The sequence below is a fragment of the Nicotiana tabacum genome, chromosome 13 (genome assembly GCF_000715075.1).
Source record: "Nicotiana tabacum cultivar K326 chromosome 13, ASM71507v2, whole genome shotgun sequence".
Classification (NCBI taxonomy): domain Eukaryota; kingdom Viridiplantae; phylum Streptophyta; class Magnoliopsida; order Solanales; family Solanaceae; genus Nicotiana; species Nicotiana tabacum.
In genome coordinates, this window is record NC_134092.1 from 120,220,944 (window position 1) to 120,245,270 (window position 24,327).

The 24,327-nt window shown below is 35.4% G+C and overlaps 2 protein-coding genes across 3 annotated transcripts; both read left to right on the forward strand.

Annotated features, from left to right (window-relative positions):
* Window positions 1-928: 928 nt before the first annotated feature.
* LOC107798039 (UDP-glucosyltransferase 29-like) lies at window positions 929-2,449 on the forward strand. Its single transcript, XM_016620964.2, has one exon. The coding sequence runs from the start codon at window positions 1,058-1,060 to the stop codon at window positions 2,387-2,389; it is 1,332 nt and encodes a 443-aa protein (XP_016476450.1). The 5' UTR covers window positions 929-1,057; the 3' UTR covers window positions 2,390-2,449.
* Window positions 2,450-11,603: 9,154 nt separating this feature from the next.
* On the forward strand, window positions 11,604-17,616 carry LOC107798042 (uncharacterized). Of its 2 annotated transcripts, XM_016620966.2 has the most exons (6): window positions 11,604-11,755; window positions 11,943-12,007; window positions 13,938-14,055; window positions 14,250-14,689; window positions 14,989-15,283; window positions 16,190-17,616. In XM_016620966.2, exons 2-6 carry the CDS (start codon window positions 11,973-11,975, stop codon window positions 17,384-17,386), a joined length of 2,085 nt encoding a protein of 694 aa, XP_016476452.1. In that variant the 5' UTR covers window positions 11,604-11,755; window positions 11,943-11,972; the 3' UTR covers window positions 17,387-17,616. The 2 variants fall into 2 exon arrangements, with proteins under 2 accessions (XP_016476452.1, XP_075084521.1); XM_075228420.1 differs by having other exon boundaries at window positions 11,755-12,007.
* Window positions 17,617-24,327: the final 6,711 nt, after the last annotated feature.

The following is a 24,327-nucleotide window of genomic DNA, read 5'->3' on the forward strand; positions in this document are numbered from 1 at the left end:
AGGAAATCGTATAAACAGCTAGTTAACCGCTTCTAATTTGGTCCGTTCGGAGATTCACGCCATGATCCTCGACCTGTCTCGGATATCCGTTCCGAGATTCATGCCGTGATCTTCGACCGGTTACTGATATCTCGCCATTCCGTTATTATACTGCCCTTGAAGTCGGTCATACTTAGTCTCGATTGTTGCTGGCCTCGGTCTCATCGTACATTTCGATCTCTAGGCTTGCTGTCTTATCCTCGAGCTCGGGTCTGATTTATTACGAGGTTACCCCGATGCAACTCCCTTGTCTCGATCAAACAGTAAAATCGGGTAGGATCGTATACATAATCTATCTATATGATTAGAAAAAGTAAACAATAAATATGATCGGATCCTTTTAAAATATCAAAACACGTTATCAAACATTTGTGATTTGAGCTGATAATCATATCATTCGCGATGACAACGCTTAAATCTGTCAAAATCATTTGAAGAAGAAAATTTCGTTGGTACAAGTACGAACTAGGACTTGTAACTATCATTCGAGAATAATCTGTAAAGGGAACAGAGGCAACAATAATTCAAAAGGCAAACTGAGCTCATTAATGAGTTTAGCACAAGTACTGGGGTCACAAGTCTTTGGCTTAGGACAAGAATAAAATCTCCCAAATTAGATGAAGCCAAGCACTTGTCTCGTCATCAATTGCGTAACAGTTTAAAATAGTACTTGTACCTTGAATCCATAAAGTCATATTCACGGGAAAAGAATCTCAATACAAGTAAACGAATCTTTATGTTTTTATTCACGTGAATCTATTTAAAATTTAAGTAAAAAATATATTTTAAATTTATAACTTTAAATTATTGCATAAAAGTAAATTATTCTTAAACATAAAAAAACGATCATTCTTTTTTACACGAACTAAAAAAAGAAATAAGTTCGGAAAGCTATACTACTCTTATATATTTCACCATGCTAATTACCAACCCACAATCAAGATATCAGCAAATACTATAGATAGATTATCATCATATTTGCTACAACCATCAGAGAGAGAGCAAGAAAGAGTTGTTAATGGAGGGCAAGAAAAGCACCATTAGTGTACTCATGTTACCATGGCTAGCTCATGGTCACATAAGTCCATTCCTAGAGCTAGCCACGAAGCTTGCAAATAGAAACTTACACATTTACATGTGTTCCACTCCTGTAAATCTGAACTCCGTCAAGAAAAGAGTCGCCGGGATGTATTCTCGGTCAATAGAATTAGTTGAGCTTCATCTTCCATCCTTTCCAGATCTTCCTCCTCATTACCACACTACCAAAGGCCTTCCAACTCATCTCATTTCCACCCTCAACAAAGCTTTTGAAATGAGCACTCCATTTTTTTTTAAAATATTACAAACTCTAAATCCAGACTTGGTCATTTACGACTTTAATCTGCCATGGGCTGCTGATTGCGCCTCCTCTGTGAACATTCCTGCTGTGCAGTTCCTTACTTTTAGCGCGGCTGTCATTGCTTTGGGCATCCACATGTATGATAAGCCAGGAGAAATGTTCCCATTTCCTGAAATTTACCTGCACGAATATGAAATGCTTATTATAAAGAAAGCTCTTGATCAATTACCAGGTAAGAAGTTCCCATTCGACGAGGCTCTTAGGCGATCGCGCGATATTATTCTGGTGAAAACTTGCAGAGACATTGAAGGGAAATATATGGATTATCTTTCAAGTTTGGTTTCCAAGAAAGTAGTCCCGGTTGGTGCACTAGTTCAAGAATCCATTGACCAAGATGGCCACGAGGAGATCACGCAATGGCTTGACAAGAAAGATAAAGGTTCAACTGTGTTTGTTTCATTTGGGAGTGAGTATTTTCTATCTAAGGATAAAATACATGTAGTAGCTCAAGGGCTAGAGCTTAGCAAAGTGAACTTCATTTGGGTCATTAGGTTTCCACAAGGTGAAAGAATTAGTACTCAAGATGCATTACCAGAAGGATTTCTTGAAAGGGTAGGAGAAAGAGGAATGATTTTGGAAGGATGGGCTCCTCAAGCAAAAATTCTTCAACACTCGAGCGTTGGAGGGTTCGTGAGCCACTGTGGATGGAATTCTTTGATGGAAAGCATGAAGTTTGGTGTGCCCATAATTGCCATGCCAATGCAGGTCGACCAGCCGATGAATGCTAGGCTTGTGGAATATATTGGGATTGGAATGGAAGCAATGAGGGACGAAAACGGAAATCTACAAAGTGAAGAGATCGCAAAGGTGATAAGGAAGGTGGTAGTGGATGAAATCGGGGAGGTTGTGAGGAAGAATGCTAGAGAACTGAGTGAGAAGATGAATGCGAAAGGGGACGAAGAGATAGATGGAGTGGTGGAAGAGCTTGTGGCACTTTGTAACAACAAATGATCAGCAATAGGATTTAAGACTTGTATTTATAGATCATTTGATCCTCTTTTCTGTTTTATCAACATTCTTCCCTTTTGTTGTTACCAAAACACATTTATTATAAATAATTATGTGCTGTTGGCTTAACCTTCTCATAAAATATTCCTTACACTAACAATAACTGAATCAGCTAACATGGGATAAACAGGAATGTAGCCTACAATTGAATTGAAAAACAATTTCTCCTACTATATATTCCATAATGTAACGTCTTCTTTCCACTCTTCCCAGGTGTACCAACTTTTGAAATGTCCTATTGATATCTAAGACAAGTGATATGTCCTTTGCCAACATGTACTCTTGTGCTGAGCGTAACACTATTTGTTCCAGAGTCGGATCCAGGATTTAAATCCAATGAGTTCAACTTTTAAGATTTTTAGCGTTAAACCTATTATATTTTTAAAGTTATGAGTTCATATTTACTATTTTTTCAATTTTAATAATTTTTTACATTTAGATTTTTACTTCGCATCGAAAGTTATGGGTTAAGTTAAACCCGTCGGTAGAATACTACATCCACCTATGATCTGTTCCAAATATGGGAAGAAAATGTTATTTCTCAAAATCTGCTGTAACAAAGGATCAAAACTTGATAAGTGGTTAGAGGCACACTAGTATTATATTCAAGAACCCCTCCAAGGATTAATAGGCGAGGCTTCTCTATCAGAAGTGTAGCAGCTTCCCATAATAGGAATGTAATAATTAATCTCCAGCCAACTCTCTTATTTTATCTTCCTCATCGATGGCAAGGTTAAAAAACCTCGATATATATAGCCGGCATACTAAAGCCCTGAAATGGCCATCAACCACATTTTTCACAGCCTTTTACTGCTCCTCATTTTACCTGCCCCTACTTCCATTCTCGCTACTTCCGATACCGCTTGACCTGTCCTCAAAGTGGTCCTAGCTATGCTACGCAGACTCTCCAAAATATTGTCACACCCGTGTTGGATTTTCCAAAAATACATTATTTTTGAAAGATCTGTCTACACCTAATAACATTTTCGAAGAGTCCGAGCAACATAAGTCCCAACCGTATGATTTTCATTTGTACATGAGTACTTGCATAGAGAGGATACTTTAAAAATACAACAGTGCCTTCTTAGCAATTAATGTGCCTTCATAGCAATTAATGCCTTACATTCTCTGGTATATAGGGGTGGCATGTGGGACGGTTAGGACCGGGATCGACCCAGGACCGCAAGTTCAAATGGGCGGTGGGCCTAAACGGTCCTAACCGGATAGGATCGGGATCGTGGGGAGGTGGGTTGGGTAGTGGGCCGGTCCTATAGGGGAGGCCCGCGAGATCGGGACCGGCTGAGAAGTGGGTCGGTTCAAGCGGTCCTAAACGGGCCTATCCGGACCCAACGGATAATTTTAAAAAAAAAATATTTGACCGTTTGGCCATTTAAAAACTAACCGTTTGGTCTGCCAAAATAGCCATTGGCTATTTGTAAAATAGCCATTTAACCCCCCAAACTTTGTTTTAACCTCAAACTTTTTATAATTATACTTTTTTCCTATTTTAAACTATAAATACCCCCTCATTCTTTCATTTTTCTCACAAAATCATCAATCTCTCTCTAATATTTTTTTATAACTGCTTACTTAATTGTTACATTCTGTGCAAAATTGTGAAGTTGGTGAATTAAAGTTTTCAAGTCTTCAACGATAATTAATTTTCAACAAGTTGTTCGTCAATTCGGTAAACTCATTCCAACTCTTAAGTTTTAATATTATAGTTTTGTTTGTTTTATTTACTTTGCTTGATTAATTAAGATGGCTTATTCCTTAAAAAAAATATTTAGTAAAAATAATGGAAAATCCAAGAGTGGTGAATCTAGTGGCCAATCTGTTCCTCCTCCACTTCCCCGGCTCCCCGACCCAAACCTGTTACCCGTCCTACACCTCCTATTCTTGATAGCGATAATAGTTTATTACAATTTACCGAGAGTCAATTTTGCCATAATATTGCACCCGGTGAACAATTAAACCATGAATATATGAATACTCTTTATGGTAATCCAACTATTGATGAAAATGATGATGAAGAAATAGATTTTGATGAAACGCAACTGGATGACGATACACCCACTAGTCCTACTCCTGAAGTTAACCCAACTAATAATAATCCAAATGATGCCCCGTCTGACCCTCTTGTTACTGCCCCTACTTTTTCTAGACAACCTTCTAAACGGGCAAAAATATCACTTGTTTGGCCATTTCTCACAAAATCATCAATCTCTCTCTAATATTTTTTTATAACTGCTTACTTAATTGTTACATTCTGTGCAAAATTGTGAAGTTGGTGAATTAAAGTTTTCAAGTCTTCAACGATAATTAATTTTCAACAAGTTGTTCGTCAATTCGGTAAACTCATTCCAACTCTTAAGTTTTAATATTATAGTTTTGTTTGTTTTATTTACTTTGCTTGATTAATTAAGATGGCTTATTCCTTAAAAAAAATATTTAGTAAAAATAATGGAAAATCCAAGAGTGGTGAATCTAGTGGCCAATCTGTTCCTCCTCCACTTCCCCCGGCTCCCCGACCCAAACCTGTTACCCGTCCTACACCTCCTATTCTTGATAGCGATAATAGTTTATTACAATTTACCGAGAGTCAATTTTGCCATAATATTGCACCCGGTGAACAATTAAACCATGAATATATGAATACTCTTTATGGTAATCCAACTATTGATGAAAATGATGATGAAGAAATAGATTTTGATGAAACGCAACTGGATGACGATACACCCACTAGTCCTACTCCTGAAGTTAACCCAACTAATAATAATCCAAATGATGCCCCGTCTGACCCTCTTGTTACTGCCCCTACTTTTTCTAGACAACCTTCTAAACGGGCAAAAATATCACTTGTTTGGCCATTTTTTACTCAACTAAGAGAAACAAATAGGGCTAAGTGTAAAACTTGTGGCAAAAAATTAGTTTTTAAAAAGAGTTAGTTTTTAAATATGTTGGAAGTCGGGGGGAGGGACGGGAAGTTTGACTAGACACATATTGCTACACCCTCAAGATAAAGCTAGATATTTTCGTATGAAAGTTTTGGCCGAGGGGACAAGTGCACCTAGTCAGGCTGACCTAAGTACTGGGTCAAATCAATTTCAATCGGGAATTAAGATTGTTACCAGTGATATTTTATATTATGATCCAAAAAAAGATCGGGAAGAATTAGCAAAAATGGTTACTGTTATGTGCTTACCCTATAGTTTTTCTTCTAACCCTCACTTTGTGCATTAGTGATATTTGTAGATATTTTTACATTAGTGATAAAATAATGTCAGCTTCAATAGATAATGCTACTAGTAACACAAATGGTGTAGCCTTGCTTACCACTACACTAAGTCCTACATTTAGTAACATTTTTCATGTTAGATGTATTTGTCATATTTACCATTTAATTGTGGGTGATGGTATGCGAATTTTAAATGTTGAAATTGAAAAGGTTTAAATGGCTCTTAATTGGCTTTTTTATTCAAACCGTAAAAGTAGACTTAGAGAATATTTTAAAAGATGCGATGAATTTGGCCTAAGAGAAAGAAAGGTTCCTAAACCTTGTCCGACTAGATGGAATTACATGTATGAAAGTTTAGTTGTTGCATATGAATATAGAAACCCCATAAACTCAACGTTTAATGCTCATGTAAGTGATGATGATGAGCACCTTACAAATGCGGATTGGGCTAATGTTAAAATGCTTGTAGATTTTTTAGAAAAATTTCATATTGCTACAAATGAATTTTCTGGGAAATATTATCCTACTATTTCTAACTGTTTAGTTTATATTGCAGAACTTGCAAATTTATTTGATCATTTTTCAGAGGATGGGGAAATTTATCAACTTGCTATTGATTCTATGAGAAAAAAGTTTAAAAAATATTTTTCCCTATTCCCCCTATTTACGGTGTTGCTGCATTATTAAATCCTACTATGAAATTAGGAGGTCCTCAATTTTGGTATGAAACTGTTTATAATGGTTTAGCACTTGAAGATGATGAGTTGTCTAAACTTCCGGACGCAATAGCCTCAATTAAAATAAATGTTCAAATAATTTATAATACTTATCAAGTTGCATTAGATCATGCTAGACCAAATGTTCCAACTACTTCTTCTTCTAGTTCTCAATCATCTAAAAGAACTGCGGGAGTAAGAGCACTTAGTGCTTGGGCAGGATTCAGGGGTTCTCAAGGTTCTAGTACTAGTGATTTTTCACAACTAAATGAGCTTGAAGTTTATTTGTCACAGAAAATTGAGGAAGTGAATCCCGACGGCTCCTTTAATATTTTGGAATGGTGGAAGGACAAAAGAAAAATACTTTCCGATTCTTTCAAAGATGGCCCGAGACATTTTTACTATTCAAGCTTCAACAATGGCATCAGAGAGCGCTTTCAGTCAAGCAAGACTTCAACTCGGTGATTATAGAGCGTGTATGAGGGAGAGCTTGGAAAAATCAGTACTTTTCAGAGATTGGATCCGTTCAGAAAGAAGAAATTTTGGACTTGCTGAATCACAACCAGAGGTAGACGAAGCTTACGAAGAAATGTTAGCTGAACTTGCGGAGGATGATGCTTCGCCTGGAAGCAGTGATGGCCAAGCTTCTTTTCTGCCATCACCAACGAAAATTCCTCCGGACCTTGAAGGATTTATGAAATTTGTAAGAGATACCATGTAAATTAATATGTAACTTGTATTTTGGCACATCTTGATTAGTTTCTTTTTCTTCTCAATGGTGGTATTAGCACCTTATTGTGCTCATTCCATAGGGGGGAGGAAGACTAAGAAAGATATTGCCATGATTTTTTAATGCTATAATAAAATTATAACGCATTGCTTTGAATATCTCTTTAAAATATTTTTGTCTTTTTATATATCTTAAGCTGTATATATAGTATAATTTTAAGATGTATACTATCGAATATGGCTTATATACTATGTATATATAATATAGTATATATATATATTTTAAGATGTATATATAGTATATAAATCGAATATAGCTTATATATCTTTATTATAGTATACATCTTAAGATATACTATATATACATCTTAAGATATATATATATAGGTGACAATTCTATAATATAATTTACAAATTGCCTTAGATATTTTTATTATCATTTTTTTCTCTAATTTGTATAAAAAAAATTTTAAAAATAGAAAGTATCTGTTGGGCACACTTAGGCCCGCTTGGGCCCGGGACCAGCCCACTTAATCCGGGACCGTTAGTTCGTGGTCCCGAGTCGGTTCCAACAAGAAGCCTGCGAAATCCGGGACCTCTTAGGACCTGCCCGCCTAGGACCGGCCCACTTAGGACCGGGCCCGTGAAATCCACTTAGGACCGGACCCGGCCCACATGCCACCCCTACTGGTATATAAGGAAGGTGAAGAGAGAGAAACTGGTGTATGCAACGTGACAAAAAATTATAATAATAACACTAAAAGATAATAATAATAATAATAATAATAATAATAATAATAATAATAATATAATAATAATAATAATAATAATAATAATAATAAGTTCATTAATATTTGTAGTCATTTTTAATCTAAAAAAATTTATATAAAAATAGTATCGTATTTTTATTTTTAATATAATAGAATCATGTTTCAAAGTTTTGGAGTTTTCTCATAATGGCTTCAAGAAATTGTCGAGTCACAAATCTAACTAATAGAGCAACGCAGATATAGTCCTTGTTCTTTCTCTTTTGCTGTTACAACAGTTGAATTATTATTGAAGAAAATGGAAAGGTTGGAGACTACAGGTGAAATTGAAGATTGGCACAACAGGCATTTTACAACGAAACTAGTAGCAGTTTTGGTCCCTCAAATATTGGTAATTTCTTATTTTTGTATCTGATTAAACTTATATTTAACCTTCAATTAATTAAAACATACACTTTTGATCCCTTTACTTATATATATTCACAAATTTACCGTAATTATCAATTGTTCCATCACTTAATTACACATATGTTATGTTAAGCTTATAATATTGTTTCTTCATATTTGATAGTTATATATAGTTCCAAAAATAGTTCAAATATAATATATTTCTTACTTAAAAGGAAAAAAATCACGCACTTCAATTAATTCAAGACCAAATGTGCTTATAGCCTGTTTGGCCAAGCTTCTCAAGAGGCCAAAAGTTCTTTTTTTCTTCTCAAAAGCATTTTTTTTCCGTAACTTGAGGTGTTTGGCCAAGCCTTTTTAGGGAAAAAAGTATTTTTGGGAAGAAGCAGAAGCAGTTTCTGAGAAGCAGAAAAAAATAGTTTTTTCCCAAAAGCAGAAGCAATTTTGACTTTTTTTCTTACCAAAAATACCCTTAACAAAATATAATATATACCAAAATAACTGTTAAACCTAATACTTAGGATATTAATGTATAAATATTTTTTATTATTTTTAGGATAACTTTCTAATATATAGTGACTTTAGGGGTGACTGCTTTTATATTTGTTAAATGATTTTTAATATATTTAACTTATATTAAAAGAATTAAGTACTTTTAAATTTTATTTTCATATTTTACTTAAATAAAATGAAAAGATTTAATTATTGCATGTAATAACAAATTTTTAAGATTATTTATTTACTTATAATATTAACTATTAAGTAAATCTATTCATGTCCTTATTCGTAATTTGATACTCAAAAGCACTTTCTGAAAAGTTTGGCCAAACATAAATTATTACTCAAAAGTACTTTTCAGAGTGATTAGCCAAACACAACTGATTCTCTCTAAAAGTACTTTTTCAAAAACACTTCTCAAAATAAGCTGATTTCTCCAGCTTGGCCAAACGGGCTATTAGTTAGATATCACAAGTACTAAGTTAGAATTTATCAATAGCCAGAGGGACCGTAACTGTTATTATCCATAAAATAGGCATGTCGCTTATTTGAAAAGCGACTTATGCTAAAATTGAGCTATAAACCTTTAAAATATATAGTGGGACGACTTGAAATATTAGAAAGACTAAGGGGTCGTTTGGTATGAGGTATAAGGTGGGATAAGATGTATGATAAAATATTAAAAAGACTACGTAACCTAATGGTTCAAGACTACGAATGGAGGTATATGATTAATTAGGTCACTCCATTAATTAAGAATACAAGCAAAATTACATTTTACTCCTTTGATGAACTATCAATTATTCCAAAATTATCGATTAATGATCGAATGTTGAGATAAGTAAATAAAAATATTAATTGTTCAATGTTAGAAGAGATGTTTAATATTTTAAGTTAACTTAAAGAGTGAAACCTTAGACATTCAAGCCACCTTAAAGGAGTCTATCAAATTAATGTTTATATTTGGGTCTATTCTTTAGAAATGAGGCAATGATCAAAAAGGTCATTTTTTTATTGGAATTTTTGTGTCTTCTTCATCTTTTTAATAAAAAGTATAGTCTCACCAGATTTATGTTGCTTAAATCAGAAATCCATTAGTTATTTCACATGTTATAGAGGAATAATTTAGTTGAAATCAATTAAAAAAATAGCCTGATTTACAATTGCTAATTGAAAATTAGCCATAGTTTTCATGTGAACATAAAATTTGAACAGAAACACCCTTAAAAACAGAAAAATTCTAGCATAATATACTGGAAAATTATACCCAACAATTCCATAATCCAACATATTATGTTGAGATTTTTTGTGTTTTAGCTATGATTCTTTTGTCCGGATTTTATCTTCAGCTTAAATAATAATTACTTTTCAATAACTTTACCAAAGCTGACTGTTCTTGAGTAACCACCCTTAAAAAAAGCTATGACATTCCATTTTGGCTAGTTAACTTGGTTCCACTAAAAATTATTAAGAAAATGAATTATGGGATTAGGGAGAAGGTTATTGCAAATATAAGGGGACTAGGTCCAAAATTCCATTTTGCCTCGGGAGAAGGTTTTTGCAAATATCAGGGAGGACTAGGTCCAAAATTCCATTTTGCCTATTCTCTATGATTTTTTTGCCAAAATTTTACTCCACTTGTTTTGTCCTTTCAACCGCTCATTATTTCCAAAATTCTCATTCAATTCTGTCCAACAAAATTTGAGGTTCTAATACGGTCAATGTCAACTGATCCAAGACTTGACCCTAACTAAATATGGCAAATTCGTTACATAAATGTAAAAGCAAAAATGTAGGTCTTATGTTGCTATCAGACACACAAATTTTGCGTTTAATATATAAATACTGAAACAGTGCATGTCAATTGATATACAAGTTTAACTTACAAATATTTGAGTTTCGAATATTTTTAAGTGAAGTTTATGTCCAAATACAATTAAATAAAAAAAATCTCTTCTTCAAGAATTTGGTATTAAGAAGATTATTACTATCAACTTTCACAAACACTTTAACTTTGATTTTAAGTTTATTATTTTCAAACTCAACTCTATATTATGCATATGCTTTGTTGCGTGAGATTCTCAAATCAACCTCGATTATTCGTTGTCGTTCATTCAATTTTTTTCCTTGTCCAAAAAGAATAGTAACAAAGAGAAGGGCAAAAAATACTCTTAACGTATGAAAAATGGCTCACAAGTACCCTCCTTTCACCTTTTGGTCTAAAAATACTCTAACCTTTATTTTTGGCTCATTGATACCCCTCAAACTAACGGCCTAAAATACCATGAGGCCGTTAGCTTGAGGGATGTCCATGAGCCAAAAACAAAGATTAAGGGTATTTTTAGACCAAAAGGTGGAATAAGGATATTTGTGAGCCATTTCTCATATATTATGGGGTATTTTTGGCCCTTTTCCATGATAAATAATAATACCAAGCTCTTTAATTCTGATAAATAGAATGAGTATAATATAAAACACTTAACCTAAATCCATTGGAGAATAAGTCAATCTACCAAAGACTTAGGTTTGTTTGGTAGCTGACAACAGTGTAAGTTATTCATATATTAGGAGTAACATAACTAGTATCATATTTGATAGCCTTTAGTTACTTTGCACAAAAGTTACAAAACTAATGTTATGTTTGGTTGCTCTTTCCATTGGGAGTATAAGTAATATATGGATAATTTATATAATAAATTTATGTATTATTTATCCAAGATAGATTGTGGGATAACTAATATATGTAAATTTCACATAGTATAAATGATAAATGTGTGTATCGACTTTCTTCTTCAAAAACTAACAAATAAAAATAAAAAGAGAGCTTAACTTTCTTCATTTCCAAAGCTGCCCCTGCACAGAAACTCATACGAACTCGACAGAGTGTGATCTCTGAAAATGAGTCCACATTCTCTTTAAGCCTTTCCCAACTGAAGTCAGCTTCAATTTCAAGGTCAGTAAGTTTGATTTCCTCTTTTGGGGTTAAAGAATGAGTCAGATAAAGAATGAGTCAGAATATGTTACTACTAATTAATCTCCTCCTTTTTTAATTGAATTCTTCTGGAAAAACTCTTGATTGGTTTCTGTGACTTTGGTCTTTAGTTAATTCTTTTGAATATATATACTTCAATTTGTTGCAGGAGCTGAGCTTTTGAGCTACTTTTACTAAAATGGCAAGTTCTGGGAAAGAAGATCAAGATCAAAGGTACTGATGTTTCTTGTTTCTGTATGTAAACGCGCGCACACACACATAATTGCTTACTAGTACAACTGTTTTATATTACAAAAGCCCATTAAAGTTTTTTCCTGCAATTTGGGGATAAATAACACAAATAAATGGAATGAGAATGGGGACTGGGATATTTGATGTGGTGACTATATTTTGCTTTCGTGTTTCCTTTTCTTTGTTTTGGGTTTGGGGGGGTTAAAGATTTATACGTCAGTAGAAAATATGGTTAACTTCTAGTGCTTTTACTTTTATTTTTATCATTATTTTAGTTTGTATATTATTAGCCTGAAGTGAGTTTACATGAAGTAACATGGCGATTCGTATAGCCGATCCCAACTTGTTTGGTAGTGAGGCGTAGTTGTTGTTGGTTTGGTTCTAGGCAGTGCAAAGGAAACAGTGAAATTGGAATCCATTGCTTTTGACTCGTCACATTTTGGAATACCGGATGTGTGAAAATGCTCATCATAGGAAGGAAGAAGTAATTATCTATGTGAAGATTGTTACTCTAATATAACAAGGGGAATCTTTGTATCAGTTGATGTTTATCTGGAAAAAGGAATTCTTTTTTGAGATTGTGGTTCTTTTTCTTAGTATTTGGATCTCTCAGTTATGAGGCCTATGTGTTTAGTTTGGATCTGCTGAGAAAATAGTTTAGCTGAAAATCCATCTTCTATGGGTTTAGTAATCGGTTAATTGAACTCCTAATAACTTTCTCTATCTCATTTTTACGATATTCGCAACCAGCACAGAAGAAACGATATGGCGATGAAGAGTCATTTTTAAACATAACTCTGTCATGTAAGAGGGTTGGGAAAATGACTACTTTGTGTTTTATCATGTTCTGGCAGTTTCTGATTGGAGAACTGGATATTCTCAACTAAGATGTATGCCGTATGCCTTGTTGTTCTCTGAGATAGTATATTAAGCTGCACCAGAGTAACTGCATACTTGAAAGAGTCGCAACTTTTTTACTCTATTATTAATAACTAAAAAGGGGCTTCTTTCAAAAATCATTGATTATTAAGTTTTCGAACTATAAACCAGTACCATGGAAGAAAGTACTTCATGTGAGTTTTTCTTAATTATAATGGTTATTTACTTTAAAAGAGTAATATTGTATCACGGGCAGTAGTTTAGGTCCACTGGGATATATGTGCTTGAAATTTAGTCCTTAATCTCTTAACTATAATCCTTGGACTGTAACCTTGAGTAAGTGTGACAGTTCTATGAAAATCAGCTAAGAGTGCAAGGCTCAATTGTTCAAATTACCACGCAATAAGACTCGATGAGTGTGTTAAGCTCTTTATGAGGTAAACACTAAAAATGGCCTCCCTTCGACTGAGAAAGGAAAAGAGAAATGCAGGGATTCCCAATTGGAGAAATAAGAAGAGATGGGGAATTTCATATCGATTTACAATGCATAACAATCTGGACCAGTTACTTGTACAGATCCCGCTGCATCATCTTACATGTTATATTCCAATCAATTCAACAGTTTAGTCCTTATGCTTTCAACTATGTTGATTGTTTTAGTTGAAAGAGTTAGCTAAGAATGGAAGGCTCAATGTTTCACCATACAATAAGACTCAATGAGAGTATAAAGCTTTAAGGTAAACTTCTGAAACGGCCCCCTTCTACTGAGAGAGTATAACAGAGGTTTGTGATATAAGGGAGGTGGGGAATCGGATATCAATTGTCAAGGTATAGCAATCTGGACCAACTCTTGTACAGATTCAGATCTCGTGGTTATTTAGAAGCGCGGGACCTTCTGCCGTCCTTTTGCATGTTATATTCTAATAGTTTTGTCAAAATCACACATCATGGGATGTTATTATGTCCTTCTAACCTCAGTGTGTCAGATGTTACTTTCATGTAGATCTTAATATTTTTTTCATTCCTTAACCAGGAAAATCAATGGCATGGAAGATTCTAAAACAACAATTGAATTTCTCCGGGCGAGATTATTGGCTGAAAGATCTGTATCACAAACAGCAAGGCAGAGAGCTGATGAACTGTCACATAGGGTTAGTCCCTTTGTCGAATTCTCTTTAAGTACGCAAGCATATAGCACCACAAATTTAGTCATCGCTCCCAACACAGCCCGCACCTAGCTTACTCTTATTTTTCGATATCTAATTAATTCATTTCCACTTCCATAACTTTCCGCCCTTCAACAAAAGAAACAATCATTTCAATAAACTGCTTGCGTATGTTACAGGTCTCAGAGCTCGAAGAGCAGTTAAAGGCCGTGTCTCTACAAAGAAAGAAAGCTGAGAAGGCCACAGCAGCTGTTCTGTCCATATTAGAGAACCATGGAATAAATGATGCTTCAGAGGAATTCAGTTCAGGCTCTGATCAGGAAACAAGCTTATCCGACTCAAAAGATGCTGAAAATAAAAGAGAGGGAAGGGAAATTTCGTTAAGTGTGAAAGAGAAAGAAGATGATGCGGAAACATTCTCAAGTTCCGAGATTACATCTTCTCCATCAACTGCCAGAAGTTTGTCGTGGAAAAGTGACAAAGGTTCTTCGCATTATTTGGACAGGAGGAAATACACCGGTTCTAATAGGAGGAGATGTAACGTTGCACCGTCAACTGGCATCTCTTCTTCAAAACGGGTTGGTAAATCATGCCGACGGATAAGGCGCAGGGATACCAGGTCGCTCCATTTAGAATTACACGTCATATGAGTTTAAACAATTCTGTTAATACTTTAAACACATTCTGTTAATACTTTTCATAAATTATTTGATACAAAAAACTTAAGGTTACGTGTTCAGCATTTACTCTTACAGTTTTATATACCTATACACAAACCGGACGAAAATACATGCATTCATATACATACACCTACATTCGACCAGCACATATATGATAACGATGCTCTTTTTTTTTTTTTTGTTGGATAAATTACTTTAAAACATTACTCATTTTGCACCTATTCCTTTTATTGACCAGATCAGCTAGTGATGAGTTACAAAATAGTTCTGCTGAATGTGCCTCTGAGGCTCGCCCAAGTTCTTCTAACAATGGGCCTAAATCATTGACGGACGGTGCTGGTAACAGTGATGCAAATCAAGTGCAAGTGACTGCATCAGGTGTGTCAATAAATGGAAGACGAGAAGATAAGAGTGATAAAGACATGGAAAGAGCTTTAAATCAGCAAGCGCAACTTATAGGGCAATATGAAGCTGAGGAGAAAGCCCAGAGAGAATGGGAAGAGAAGTACAGAGAGAGTAACAGCTATACACGGGTATATATTTATAGATTTCAGCTCATACACATTTCACATAATTCATCTTCTCATATTTGCTAAGTAACTGGGCGAGATATTTCTCCTTTTTCTGTTAGGAGTGTTGGTAATATATATTATTTATTATCAAAATAATAAGAGAAATTATGATGGAGCTCTCCCTTTTCTGAAGATTTCTGTTAGCTCTACTCAGCCCCTTCTGTTACTGTATGTAATCTGGGAAGATAGACAATCTAGATTAGTTGTTCTTGTTATGGCTAGTTATAGATGTGATTATATTCTAGCCCCAATCCGATTTTAGTTTTAATGTGATATCCAGATTTGCTGACTAAGTTTATCGGACTATATATTACTGATTTTAGCAACTTCTAGGATTATAATTTGCATTGGGCTAGTGATATATTTGTTATTGTCATCTATCCATGTTGAATGTAGTCACGGACAAATAGATTTTGTGATTTAAAATATATGACTTGATTGTGTGGTTCACTTGAATACATCTATCCTTTCCGCGTCAGTCTTTGATGTCATACTTTGGGTAAAATCCGTCAAGCACGCCCAGATGTGAAGACTGACTTGGGAAGATTTTACTGCTTCCAAAATGTTATACCACTTTTTCTAACCTTGGCTCCAAACCAGTGTCTGGTTAGGAGAACTAAAACAAATGAGCAACCAGCATTCCATAGAAGCAGTTGCAACGGAGATCATTCTGAAAGATGAATATGCTAGAAACTGAAGTGCTACTCATATTGCTATTTGCTGCTATTTGTGTTCTTGATCGGTTGCCTTTGCATTAGTCTGGTTTTTACCTTCTGCACAGATCATTTTCTGGAGAAGATAATGCACATATTTGCTAAGGTGTGTCACAATTAATCTCATTCCATTCATCTTTTGTGTACCACTCAGGATTCATGTGACCCTGGGAATTACTCGGACGTGACTGAAGAAAGAGATGACTTGAAGGCATCTCAGAAGCCATGCTTAGCTGGAAGAACCGGTAAGCAAAATCATGCAAACAAGTATGGAGCAGCCGATATTCCTTCTACTGAGAAAAATGGAACTACAAACAGTTCTCCATCAACCCCACAAGTCAATATGGGCTGCTTGGAAGATAAAAAAAGCAACAGGATAATTAAATCAGATTCCCCAGCATCAGAGTTTGCACGTCCGATGTCTAATGGGAATTATTTAGAAAGTCACGGCCAGACACCTGCTTATAGTCACCGTCAGTCTTTTCCTGTGACTCGGTCCGCCATGCACCCCGGAGTATGCACTACCTCGTATTCTGGAGATAGCAGTTTGCAAGCAGGACAAGGTTTTCAAAGAGGTTATGAACTTGCCTTGGTGTCTCATAACACTTCGAATGTTGCAGGTTCTGTCCTGTGGGATCTCGAACAAGCTAAACTTTCATTGAGTCAACAAATCAACAGCTCACCTCCATTAAGAGCTGGATCTTCTACCACGACCATGGAACATTCTATTCCTTCCACTAGAATTGAGGACAGGTCAGAGATTCCTGCCCTTCTAAGACTGCCAACAGATTTTCAACTTGAAGCAACTACAACCGCCAGCTACCAGGGATTGGCCTCGAGATTCAGTTCAGCAAACTATTTTCCTGAACCTACCACCTACAAATTCTCTACGAGTCCTTACGTGGAGTCTCAATCAAATTCTATTACCGGAAACAGGTTTTCAACCCTTTCCCCAAGACCTTACCCAGAGGTCTCTACTTCAGCTCCTTCATATAGGCCTATCTCTGAGACTACCTTAGATACAGGCCTACCATCTTCAGTGAGATTTAATCCTAACTCGAGTTCACATGTTCCCTTCTCTAGTAAATTTACATACCCTACCTATCCCTCGTGCCCAGGTGTGGTGCCAAATTTATCCTCAGGTGAAGTATTCTCAAGAAACCTTCCAAGAAATGAGACAGGTATACCGCCCTCATTTTCCTTTTCAACCTTGTGCCCAGATGTAGTGCCAAAATTTTCGTCAGGTGAAGCGTTCTCGAGAAACTTTCCTAAGAATGAGAGAGGTATACCTCCCTCATTTTCCGTCTCACGTTATGATACTCACATCAGACAAAATATGTATAGTAGTTGATGTTGTTCATAGTGCAGATCTTGGTTAAGAGTCTCCATATATACCTCAAATATTTTGAGAAGAGTTTACATAGGTTATTGTTCTATAGTTTGTATATCATTTCTTTACTTGCCTTTTCTTAATCTCAGCTGAGTTAGGGGTCACAGAGAGACCTCAGCAATTTAATGCTGTTGTATCCTAGATGTGTTGTAAATTGTCAGAAATAAATGAAATTTATCAGTAGGTATCTATCACAGATTGTTTTCATTCTTTTGATTTCCTTCTGTTCCCCTTTGCCTCAGGTCTTTTTCCACTTTGCCTCAGGTCATTTTCCACTTTTTTTTTTCTTTTTTTCTTTTCGTTTGTGAGGGTTGGAATTTGAGGCAGGGACATTTTGTTAATTGTCTAAAATTTCCTCTTGGGCGATGCTTGGTAAAGACGAAAAACTAACAGAGTTTAACTAATCGTGTAAGAGAATTTTTACATTAGATCACTTAAAAGATAACTACGTGCAACTGCTCATAATAAGTGAACTAGTTACTTGAAAAATAAAGCAAGCAATATGTTATATTAGGTTAAATTCCACTAAATGTGTAAATATGTTTTTTACGTTGTGCATTGTTAAAAGATGGAAATCTCCAGGAAACGAAAAGGGAAAACGAGAACTTGAGAAAGGAAACAGAAACAAAAAGAAATGTGTTGTTTGAGTCTTTTTTTGACTAGTCAGCTTTGACTAAATCATCATAGTTCATTTGCTTGTCAAATTCAACTACACGTTTAGTAAGAAGAAAGCTTCTTTTGTCCCACTAATATATATATATAGGGCCAACCAAACAAAATCATCCAAAAACAAAGCAAAAATTTCATTTTGAACAATAGAGAAAATGTCCACATATGATCACTTGAATTATAGCACAGAAACAAGAAACATGTTATCAGAAACAGGAACTAGTAAAACTGGAAATGATTTTGACTATGAACACAATAAGAACGAAGATCGGCCTAATATGATTCGATGGAAGTCAGGAAAAATGGTTGATCCCAAACTGCTGGAACTCTTGGAATCATTTAGGCAACTCTATGTGAAAAGAAGGAAATTTTTCAAGAGAATCTTTCCTGTGAATTATGAAGAATCTGTGGAGGTGTTCAAGAAATTAGAGGTTGCTATAAGGAAGAACAAGAAGGTGAAAAATCAAGCTACAGTTAAGAGAAGCTTGAGTTTTGGAGATGAGTCTGATATAAGACTTGAACGGTTCAAGATTAAGACTCCTATTGTCATAGTTGCTGGACCAAATGGTCAAGGTAGTCAAAATGGCCAAGACAATAATGGTTCCAATAATTCTGGCTAGACCTTCCTGACCCGAGAGTCTATCGGAAATAGCTTCTCTACCTTCACAAGATAGGAGTAAGATTGTGTATACACTATCCTCCTTAGATCCGACTTGTGGGACTACATTGGGTTTATGGTTGTTGTAATTCTGGCTAGACCAAGAAAAAATATTACCGTAGCAATAGAAGCCAAAATTTCATCAACGAGATTTAAAATTATGTTGATGTGGTAGTGGAACCAATAACCCATATATAAAAAATTTGAATTTATTTTTGCCTCTATAATAGAAGTTTCCTTGTACATCTAATTTTCCGGCAAAGGAAATTCAACTGAACATTTTTCGCCAATGAAACTCCGGCCAATGGAATAAAAAAAGAACGTCAAATAATCTTTTAAGTATCTTAGTGATTTAATTTGTTGATTATCTTCCAGTTCAACAGCTTAGCCATTAGATCATTACTGCATTGATATGTGATTAGGGGATTTTTTTTTTCTTTTACCCACTTTGTATATTATTTATCAATTAGAATTTTTTTAAAAAGCTTTGCATGATTATATTTTAATTTGGAAATGACATTATAAGATTAGCTCAAGCTAGTTGTACATGAGCTTTTTGTGTATATAGTTTGTTTCCCTTTCTTGTTTTTTTTTTAATTTCCAAAACTCCACCATTGGTGGATTGTGAGGTTTAAGCTTGACCCTCGACCTGTAGATTATCAAAAAATATTAGTACATTCAGGAGGACATATACCATAGCCTCCAATCTACAATAAAGAGTGATATTAATCACACTTATGATCATCGGAAAGTAAGAAGATTTCCTAACTTGGGAGATTAACTCCATTACATTCTGATTGCAATAAGCTTCGCAAAAGGATGCTATACATACAGTTACCACCACTATACATTGGTCAGAAGTATCTATTGTTTGCATCATTAAAACAAAATGGTTCTTCCTTGGTTTTATTCTGAAATTTAGGATGCCCTCTTTATCCAATCTCACTATTGACTTCACTGTTTCTGGTAAAGAACTACTTCCATCAAAAGTAAATTGATCTTTCAAGCATTCCCCAAATTGGCGAATTGATCAGCAGCCATATTGCCTTCTCTGTAAATATGGACAAACTCAAAATTAGCAGTACTAGAGAGCTGGATAATCTGATAAATAATATATTGGATCTACCAAGGTGGTTTCATTTTGTTGTTAATCATGTCGATAATCAACTGGAGTCCGATTCCACAACCACATAGAGAAAACCTCTACTAATGCACAACTTCATACCCTGTAACAAGGCTTTTGCCTCAGTCAGGTTGTTACTCCCGTGGCCATAATATTCAACATAAGCCATAACACAAACTCCCATAATATCTGTGATGATACCCCCTCCTCCAGAACTTCCCGGATTGCCTTTACAACAACCATCAATATTCAATTTCAACCATCCAATATCAGGCTTCTATAATAATTTGACTATTGATTGAATGCTTTGCGTTATCAACTACATAAGAAAGCTCATTCCAAGCTAGAGGTAATTGCAGTCTAGGGAATTGTCTATTTAGTAACATTCTCATGACCTTACAAACATGATGTATGATTATTCTACCAGACATATGAATATTCTCATATCTAGCACACCTATTCTTTTAAATTTTCCAACATATAAATATTGGAAGGCACCGAAATACCACAGCATGGACACCATTTTTAGCCTTGGTTAACCACCAAGATATAAGAGTATGCATAATGTTACCATGTCTAATCATAATACCACAACTTTGAGCAAAAAAAGACCATAGATATAGCAATCTGGCTTTGACAAAATAGGTACAAAATAGTCTCATCCTGATGGTTAGGGCAACAAGAACACCTGGAAGGCATCATTATATTAAATTTTTGAATAGCTTCATCAACTGGAGGTCTTTTTTGGATCAATCTCAATATGAAAAAAGATAGTTTAAAAGGAAATTTTTGATGCCAAATCATGTTAGAAGTAAAGGAACTAGTCCTCTGTTTCCTCAAAGGTTGCCAAGCAGATTTGCATGAAAAAACACACGTAGTATTAATAGTCTATATTGGCCAGTCTTCTCTACCATCATGGATCTCAATTAATTGAATAATAGTGACAATATACTCAGGGAGAATATCTCTAAGTTTGGTGACATTCCATGTCTCTCCCACAATGAAATTAGTCACGAGAATGTTTCTAGGGGTATTTTGATATTGAATAGCATTGGCCAATGCACTCCTACCAGTCCAGTTGTCCCACCAGAAGGACATCAGACTATTGCCAATCCTCCACAAGATGAATTTTTCAGCTTCAACCTTAACATCCATCAATCTCGTCCATGTGTGGGAGTAGCCGTAAGACCAATTCCTCTGAACAAGATGTTTCCTCTTGTAGTATTTTGCTTCCAGGAATTCCTTGAGAAGAATCTTTTTAGCTCTGAAATTCCACCAAGCCTTAACAGGGAAAATATTACAAAAATCATATAGAGATCAAAATCCAGCCCATCCCTCATGATAAGGAAAACATAAGTCCTTCCAAGATTTTCAGTGAGCCTTGTTTTTGTTGTTATCCTTACCCCAGAAGAACTTAGCAATAACTTTCTCAATCTGAGCTATAACAGTTTTAGGAGGGTAGAAGGCAGCTAACAAGTGGAGAGGGAGAGAGTGAAGGACTGACTTGATAAGAACTACTTTACCACCAAAGGATAAAAACTTTCCTTGCCAACCTTGCATTCTGTTGGAGACTTTGGCAACCATGCTATTGAGGTGAACCACTCTTTTCCTTCCCAAATAAATAGGGCATCCCAAATATTACATTGGAAAATGAAGCTGATTAAAGCTAGTAATGTTAGCCACATCACTGATATAGTCTTCAGAAAAGTTGAAAGATATGTAGAAGCCTGATTTACTCTTATTCACCATTTGACTAGAGATACACTCATGCAGATCCAATTTAGTCATCATCATCTTCAAGGAAATATGGTCACCTGAAGAGAACAAAATAGTATCATCTGCATAACACAAATGAGTAATCAGAGGGCCCTTACTCTCAGTTGTATAAGGGATGAATCCTTCTTCAGGTAACTTATTCAACAGTCTGGTTAAAAACTCAGCACCAATGACAAAAAGTGAAGGTGAAAGAGGATCACCCTGCTTCATGCCTCTGCTAGACTTAAAGAAGCCTTTTCTCGAGCCATTTAGATTATTAGAGTACCAAACATTTGATATAAGTCTCCAAACTCTATCAATCCATATCTCAGAAAACCCTATGTTTCCTAGTACCAAACAAAGGTAATCCTAGTCTACTTTATCATAAGCCTTAGCCATATCCAATTTAATAACAACATTATCGATCTGAGGAGATTGGTTGATATTGTGGACCATTTCCTGGGTCAAGATGATGTTATCAGTAATGGATCTGCCTTTGATGAATCCAGTTTGGTATGGAGAAACTAGTTTGTGCTTTAGAGGACTAAGTCTATGATTCATCAGCTTACAAATAATTTTGCAGGAGAAATTACTAAGGCTGATTGGCCTTAGTTCAATGAAATCCTGGGGACATTCAACTTTAGGAATCATACTGAGGCAAGTATGAGTGAAGAACCTTGGTAATTGAGTTCCTGCAAAAAAATCAAGCACAATTAGTAGTAAGTCATTCTTGATTATCTCCCATCATGAGTGGTAGAACTTTCCAGATACTCCATCAGGTCCAGGAGCACTATGAGCACTCATAGAGAATACAATTTCTTTTAATTCCTCCATAGTTGGGGGTGTTGTTAGCTTTTTGTTATCAACATCATCAATAGTCTTTGATATACAATTCAAGCTGCATAAATCCTTCTGTTGAGTCTCTTTTGTAAATTGCTTCTTGAAAAAATTAATAGCTTCCTGAGCAATATTATCATCACCCTCAATTATGGAACCATCCCTTTTCTTCATCTTTATCAAGGTAAGTCTCCTTCTTTTTCCTTTAACAACAGAATGAAAGAACTTGGAGTTAATTTTCCCTTCAACAAACTATTTAATACCAGATTTTTATCTCCAAAATACTTCTTCCTTCTTAAAAACTCTAATTAGTTCTGCATTGGCCTTGTTGAGGGCAGCTCTATTAGTATCAGAATTATCAATTATAGAATTGGCTTCCAACTCAACAACCTTATCCTTCATTGATTTTCTAATATCAAAGATGTTTCCCGCTGTGTTTCTGGACCATTCAGAGAGCTTGCTGCAAGTGTTTTTAAGTTTAAGATGAAACTTCCATAGTGGAGATCCCTGCACTTCTTCATTCCAAGCTTGTTCAACCATATTCCTAAAATCAGGTTCCTCGGTCCAAAAATCTAAGAACCTAAAATATTTAATATGATCCCTTTGTGCTAGACTTGGCTGTGATCAAGAGAGAAGAATGGTCAGAACCAGTTCTAATCAAATGGTTAACATTAGTAGAGTCAAAGATATTCAACCATTCATGATTCACCAGAGCTCTATTTAGTCTTTGCCAAACTCTTTTGTCTGGACTCCACCCATTGCACCAAGTAAATATTGACTCAGTATAACCAGCATCTAGGACTTCACAATTCATGATGCACTGAATAAAATTAAGGCTCTTGGACATTCTATGAGGAGAACCTCCCTTCTTCTCTGCAGGGTCAATGATGCAGTTAAAATCTTCTACAATTAGCCAAGTCATATTATAATTATCAGAAATAAATTTGAGCTTGTCTCATAGATCCTCTCTGAGAGTGGCCTCACACTTAGCATAAACAAAAGAAACAATAAGCGAAACTCCATTTATTTTTAATCTGCAAGTGACTTGCTGTTCATCCTCATCTACAATGTTGCACTCCAAACTATTATCCCAAAAGATCCAACTCTGGATATTGCAGTTAGAAAAGGCATCTTGATACCCCAAGCATCTTTTAAACTTATCCAACTTGTTTGCTTCATAGAAAGGTTCAGAGAGGGCAATAGTTGGTAACTTTTTAGACATGATAAGTTGTTTAAGTCTCTCAAGAGCACTATTAGACTTGATGCTCCTAATGTTCCAGTAGAGCGACTTAAACATGATAATTAAATTTGGTATTTCGACCCTTTGATGCCTTTGCAGGCCTTTGCTTTTGTTGTCTGCCTCCCCTTCCTCTAGTTGATGTTCTGCCACCTCACTGTTTCCACCTCCCCTTCCTCTGCCTCTAGGAGATAAGTGCCAAGTATTTATGACTTCATCAAATGTTGTTGTAACAGCAACTTCCACCAAGGACTGCGGACAAAAGGTGTCAACCAATGTATCGTCATGCTCATCACTGTTTGTCTCTTCACTTTGGACACTAGCATAATCCTCACTGGTCTCTGAAGTCGCCTCATTATCATAATCCATATCATCTAAACTATTATCATCTCCTGCGAGGGACTCTGATTGTTCTCCGGGTTTGAAATGATAATCTTCTTCCTTTGTGTGATCCTTCTCAAGACTTGTGCCACTGATGAGTTTTAAATAATTTTCTTGAGCTTCACCAGGGTCAATAAGATGGTTTAATTTCTTGCTCTGTATCTGCATGCTCAATTGAGTGTCCATTTCCTCTGGAATAGTCACTATTTCATTATTACTTTGAGTTGATTTTTGGTTCTGTC

Excerpts from the sequence above, each read along its gene's own strand:
- LOC107798039 (XM_016620964.2), top strand. The coding sequence starts at position 1,058 with ATGGAGGGCAAGAAAAGCACCATTAGTGTACTCATGTTACCATGGCTA.
- LOC107798042 (XM_016620966.2), top strand. The coding sequence starts at position 11,973 with ATGGCAAGTTCTGGGAAAGAAGATCAAGATCAAAG. Across the intron at positions 12,008-13,937 it reads AAAGAAGATCAAGATCAAAG|GAAAATCAATGGCATGGAAG; the intron begins GTACTGATGTTT and ends TTCCTTAACCAG. Across the intron at positions 15,284-16,189 it reads AGAGTAACAGCTATACACGG|GATTCATGTGACCCTGGGAA; the intron begins GTATATATTTAT and ends TGTACCACTCAG.